The 6,000-nt window shown below is 36.2% G+C and overlaps 1 protein-coding gene across 1 annotated transcript; it reads right to left on the minus strand.

Annotated features, from left to right (window-relative positions):
• Positions 1-2,097: 2,097 nt before the first annotated feature.
• On the minus strand, positions 2,098-5,107 carry LOC120159801. The gene is made up of 3 exons (XM_039170344.1): positions 4,815-5,107; positions 3,589-3,933; positions 2,098-2,850 (listed from the first exon to the last, which is right to left on the minus strand). The coding sequence occupies exons 1-3, from the start codon at positions 5,019-5,021 to the stop codon at positions 2,323-2,325; spliced, it is 1,080 nt and encodes a 359-aa protein (XP_039026275.1). The 5' UTR covers positions 5,022-5,107; the 3' UTR covers positions 2,098-2,322.
• Between the last annotated feature and the right edge of the window lie 893 nt (positions 5,108-6,000).

Here is a 6,000-nt window from a genome sequence, read left to right on the forward strand (position 1 = left end):
ATAGGTAAATTACATCGTTCCTCGTTGAATTTTGCTATTTTCTTTTATTTTATTCATCGAACTTTTAATGAACTGTATCAACTTGACCATGATCCTTAAGCATACAACGTGGTTCCCTTGTAGATATTCTGGATGCAGAGGATTCTTTTCAACGTCACCCATCTGATTATTCACAGAAGTGAGATTACTTTCCGAATCTATCGTAGCTTTTGCTTGATTTTGAGGATGATTAGGACCAGAACAATTTTCGGCATTGTGATTACCAGCTTCGTATCGCTAGAATCGATCAGCTCGAAAAGGATAGGCAGGAAGAGAAGTGGGATCTAACTCGAAAATCCCACAGGAATACCTTCTCTTTCGTTGCCAGTCATTCTGAACGAGGGAACTCGATGTGAAAATCTGTAAAGCTCACATGATGATATATGAAATGAGATAACCCCGTCATGTTTAGTTTGTGGAAAATACTGACAAACCCTTTCACTTTAAAGAAATGTGCAACCCCGATGTCAATTTCCTCGTTAAAATCATAGTCGTACGGTGGTTTATGCTTTTCTGGATCTGAAATCCACTTAGCGTCCCAATCTTTGAAGAGAGCCCAAGTTTCCCCTTTTTGAGGATAAACGAAAAAGCATTTACCGGAACATTTTATGGGTCAATCTGATGGGAGAACATTAGACGATCTACACATCTCTCATGACCCATTGCAGTAATTGCCGACCACAATAGACGGTGGCCGGAATAAAAAAATAACGTGGTGGCTGCAGCATCAACCGGTACACCTTATTGTAAAGTAGAGAAAAAATAAGAGAAATAAAGAATTCGAAACGATGTCGTTTAAGTGTATATTTAAATTTTTTAAAAATAGAATTCATCCATGATCAAGAACAAAACGAGCTAATTGGTGAAGTTTGATCTTGACCGGCAACCGACGATGGTGACCAATACAGTGGTCACCAATGATCGATCGATAAAGTACCTGGAAACCAATAGGGCAATGCCTCAGAGTGAAGAGCACAGGTAGAAGGGGAAAAAATAAAATGAAAAAAATATTAAAATGGTGATACATATTTGGTTCCAAAAACTGCGTAGTTTTGGGTGGTATAAGAAATAAAAGGAGAAATCACAACTTCAATCCTCTGAAAAAGGAAACATCACAATTTTAGTTGTAAAAACTGTTGACGTCCACGTAACCATAAACTAATGGTTATGTTAGTCAAAACGATTAAAGGTACAAATTAATACAATTAAATAACTTCGAGGATAAAATTGATGTGAAAATATGATATAAGTAAAATTGATAAATTTAATATACTATAAGAGCATATGATGCAGGGGGATCCGAGACAGATGATGCTGAGCTGTAAGATTGTACCTTGATGGCGCTCAGATACCATGACCTAAAATTTGCCGTTTTCTCCTCCGAATCACTAGTTTTATTTATTTTTTACTATTTATGGTAATATTTCGCTTGTCAGTTAGGAAGTCAATTTAAATCCGATTTGGGTCGAATTTTTTGCAGATTGCTTATTTTATTTCGAATTTCAATTTAGAGTGATTTTCGGGATTTTGCTATTTTTGGTAAAATTCGGATAAACACGATTTTTGCTATAACAGTCTGGCTTGTGGGCTGATTTTTGGATGGTTTTGATTTTATAATATTCTGTTAAATCCTAGAGACTTTTTTCTCTGGTTTTGGACGAATTTTCTCATGTGAATCACCTATTGAAACTAGCTTACAGAATAATCGCTATCTGTCTGGCATCGGCATACGTTACCCTTAAGCCTTTTTTATATCGATAATAGAATTTGTTAGGCACTGGATTTGTCAGTGGATTCACCTAATACATGTTAAAATTTTCAATGAACAAATCATTCTTACCTACTCTTTTAAGTAAATTATCAGAAAACGATGTGGGATCTTAGTTCGATTCTTTTATGCGATCTGCTGCTTTTTCCAACAAAATTACACGTCAGATAAATGGCCAGAATACACAACACAAACACATGTACGTTCCCTGATAGACTTTAAGCATACAAAATAGTCTGCAAAGATCTGAAGATCAGCAAAGCTGGCCGCTATGAATTGCTGAAAGATACTCTCTTTTTTCAGGGTTATACAAAATGATTCCATAATCAGTTAAAGCAATACGAAAGCCTACTATAGTTCTAAACACTGGGACCCAAAAATATATATAATGTGATTTTATATACATATGCTTATAGATGAGTGTCAGGCCTACTCCAGTCAAAAGTTAAAACAGCGTCGAGATCGAATGCCTTTATATCGAAAGCGATTAGCAACCGAGTAGTGTTTAGCCTTCATCATCGATGCAGAGGCGACCGCCAATCCAAGTTCTCGTCCGGGAAATCTCTCTGAACTTCTTTGGGAGGGATGAAGCAATCGATGGAGAGTCCGGGGACATTGAAAGCAACATCGTCGATGGTCCATATCTCTTCCATGCGAGTGACTGAGAGGCCTGCCTTTAGATTATCGCCAAATCTCGTGATGATAACATTAGACTGACCAGAATGTGCAACCATGACACCTTCCACTAACCTATAGTCTTCAATTTTGGTAGCCATTGTTGTTTCCCAATATGTAGGGTGTGTTCCGGGTGATTGAATCCTGGTCAGGTAAGAGTCTTCTAGAAACACCAGCAGTCCACTTCTTTGGCTGAAGTAGCCGAATATGACATGCTTGATCATCTCAGCAGTGTTATCACTCCGATCAGCCAAGTCCACTTGATCAGCAGATAGTTTCAACACGAAACAATCAGTTCCGGAGATCCGTTTCTCTCCAATGTACTGAGCTGAGGAAAATACAGCTGATATTGCCATAGGATCCAGTCCCTACAAGAATTATTCGATACTTTTTATCATAAAATGCAAACATCAACGGATGAATATTTTAGGTAGTGGTTGTTGATGGTCAAAACTCAAAACTACTTTTTTCTACTTCCAAAGCAAAATGTGCTATGATTTTCATAGTCCGGAATATCATATAGTCGGGGATCATACCCCCATATCATATCAGGATGCGCGTCGAACATAAACACTTTAAGGAAATCGAAAAGTCCGGATAACAAATTCTTTTATATGTTGTAAGAACAGAAAAAAAAAACAAGTTTACACAAGTTAACATCCTAGTGTACAAGAACACAAACATCTTAGATATGCATACGAGAGAATGATTCCGAAATCTACGATATTAGACTTTCAGCTCAGTGGAAACATTTTAAGTCATCCAAATATCATCAAAAAATTGATCTTATGCACATTAATCCTCGAAAGAAAATAAATAAATGATTCCAAATGATTCCTTTCTTGAAGTTCATCGGATGATTACATGTAAAGCAGTTGTCATGTTGGACCTAAAAAATCACAAGTCAAGATCGCATAGATCTAATTCAGAAATTATTAAAAAAGTAAAGAAAAGCGCCCCAATAATTGTTTATACCAACATGGGACCGCAGTACTAGTCTTAAGCTAACAAAAGGGACCACTAATTGCTATAGCAATGGGAAACCATGAGAAAATGAAATTATAACAATGATCCCCAGATAATTAAATCAAACAAAGATCACTTGCCTGAAGAGCTCGGCGTAGGGGACGAACACCGCCTTTGGCTGCATGTGTTCCTAGCCATGGCGTGCGGCGCCAAGCCACATTGCCATCGCTACCCGCTATAACCTTGTGACCACCCACAACCAATTCAATTAGCCATTTATTAGGTACCATTTGCCACATAACAAAGCATCCTTTTTGGGCAACTCCGGCAGCTCCAGCCACCGAGCCTACCGTTGCACCTAGCTCATCTACCATCGCCATTGTTACTTTTCCAGTCACAAAAATGTTTCTCACCGTCCCTTCCGATTTCCGGCATCCTGTTGCTGCTGTAAAATGTTGTATAATGTATTGAGCTGAGGATGATACCTGTTATGCACAAGAGTTCCGATTCTTAATTGAAGAGTGATTGCTTCGAGTTGAATCCGAAAATCCCTTCAACAATTTCAGTTTCAAGTTATTGAAAAACATGAAGCATTTGCCGTATGGAGTATTGGATTGAATTAAAACCAACCTCAAAGGGAAACAGATCAAAGTCAGACATGGTTATCAGCACACTATTGTTTTTCATTTTCTTTGCCCCTGCAAATCTGGATTCTTATTTTTCACCATATCTTCAACAAAATATATTTGAAATCTAACAATAACAACTCAAGGATTCCATCCATAAAAAGAAAGCACTTAATTAGAGCAAGTTAAAGGCCTTTGGATGCTGCTCAACAATGATTCTAAGGAGAAAGGATCAAGATCAGAGCAATTGATATAAGTAAATTCCATCCTGAAAGTGCTAATTTTGAGGAAAAGAAAATGAAAGGGGGGGGGGGGTATGACTTTTTAATTAATTAAATCTCTCCTACCGTTTTACACAAACTCAACTTGATAAATAAACAAAAGGACCCACAAAAAATGTTACTTTTTTTCCTTTTGGGTGCTTTCATGGTGGGAAGCCGGTGGGGACTTGAGGCCGTATAAGTTGAGAGCCACTATTAACTATAGAAGCCAACCCAACCGTAACACTTTATCACCAACCTAAGGCCTAAGAATAATATAAACTTTGGTTACAAAGAACAAGGAAAAATGTCCCAAGAAAAAAAAGCTCCAAATCCAACAAGACTTAAAAAAAAACTTAAAACGTGAATCTAATATCAAGTGATCCGCATACCAAAAAACCTCATGCACAAGAAATATCGAACAGCATTTCATGAGATTGAAAATCGTTAAAAGAAAAGAGGAAAATGAGATTGGTTTACCTCATTGATGGGTGGTTTAGAGAGGGCGGAAACCGGGAAAAGAGGGCAACCCAAAACGATCAAGAGGATTTTAAGATCAGACTTCTTGTTGAAGACGAGAGAGATATGGGTTTTGAGCCAGTTTTTCCATGACAAGCCTTTCTTTGAATTGTTCGCAGAGTCTTCTTCGTTAATGGGTTCTTCTGATAACGGCGCCAAACGACTCATCTGCCGGAGTCTTGGTCTCCGTTTCCGGACAAAGAGAGAGAGGAAGAAGAAGGAGGAGGAAGAGGAAGTGAAGTAATGGTATTAAAGAAGGCAGGCGGAGAGAAGAAAATGAGAGAAACGGTACTTAAGGAAGTTGCTTTTTGGTTTATCACATTCCTGCACACTCAGTTTCAGTGCGTGCAGTTCAGCTTTCCTTTTCCTTTCTTTGTTTCTATATAAATACCGTATATTACCTCCCCCACCCCCTTTTTTATGGATTCAGTTGGATTTTGGTGTTATAATATATAAATATTTTTATAGTATATTACATTTTTAGCACCTAACTATCACTTAGTTTCATTATGATCACCAATTATTTTTATTTTCAAAATCATGGCTAATGTTACATTTTGGTTTTATTTTGGTCACCCGCTATTAAAATTTAAGGTAAATTATGTATTCAGTATCTAAATTATCAATTTTTCTATGTTTTAATATCTAAAATTTCATTTTTCTCAAAATTGTGCCTAAAGTTTAGTTTTTTTTTGTTTTAGTACCTCAAAGTTAAAAACTTAATGGTGATTTGCATGTGACACCTTTTTTATGGATAAATTGCATCATCCATCGCTCAACTATCTTTTCACTCTTATTTTGGCAACTGAAGTTTAATTTTTTAAATTTAATTACTTAACTTTTAAATCACTCCTAATTTAATCACTCTAACTTTCAAATTTATTTTTAATTACATTAATAAAATAATAATAAATGTCATGTCATAAAAAATATTAATAAAATAAATTAGAGTTATTAAAATAGGAGCAATTTGAAAGTTGACTAGTTAAATTGAAAATTTGAAACTTTAGTACCAAAATAGGAGTGATAAGATAGTTGAGTGGTGAATGAATTAATTTACCTTAAAAATACGGTGCCGTGAAATTTTTATGTCGATGTCCTAAAACGAAAAAAATAATCATTATGTATGGCTTTGAAAAAAACTTGA

The sequence above is a fragment of the Hibiscus syriacus genome, unplaced genomic scaffold (assembly GCF_006381635.1).
Source record: "Hibiscus syriacus cultivar Baekdansim isolate YM2019G1 unplaced genomic scaffold, ASM638163v2 tig00111377_pilon, whole genome shotgun sequence".
In the NCBI taxonomy this organism is placed as follows: domain Eukaryota; kingdom Viridiplantae; phylum Streptophyta; class Magnoliopsida; order Malvales; family Malvaceae; genus Hibiscus; species Hibiscus syriacus.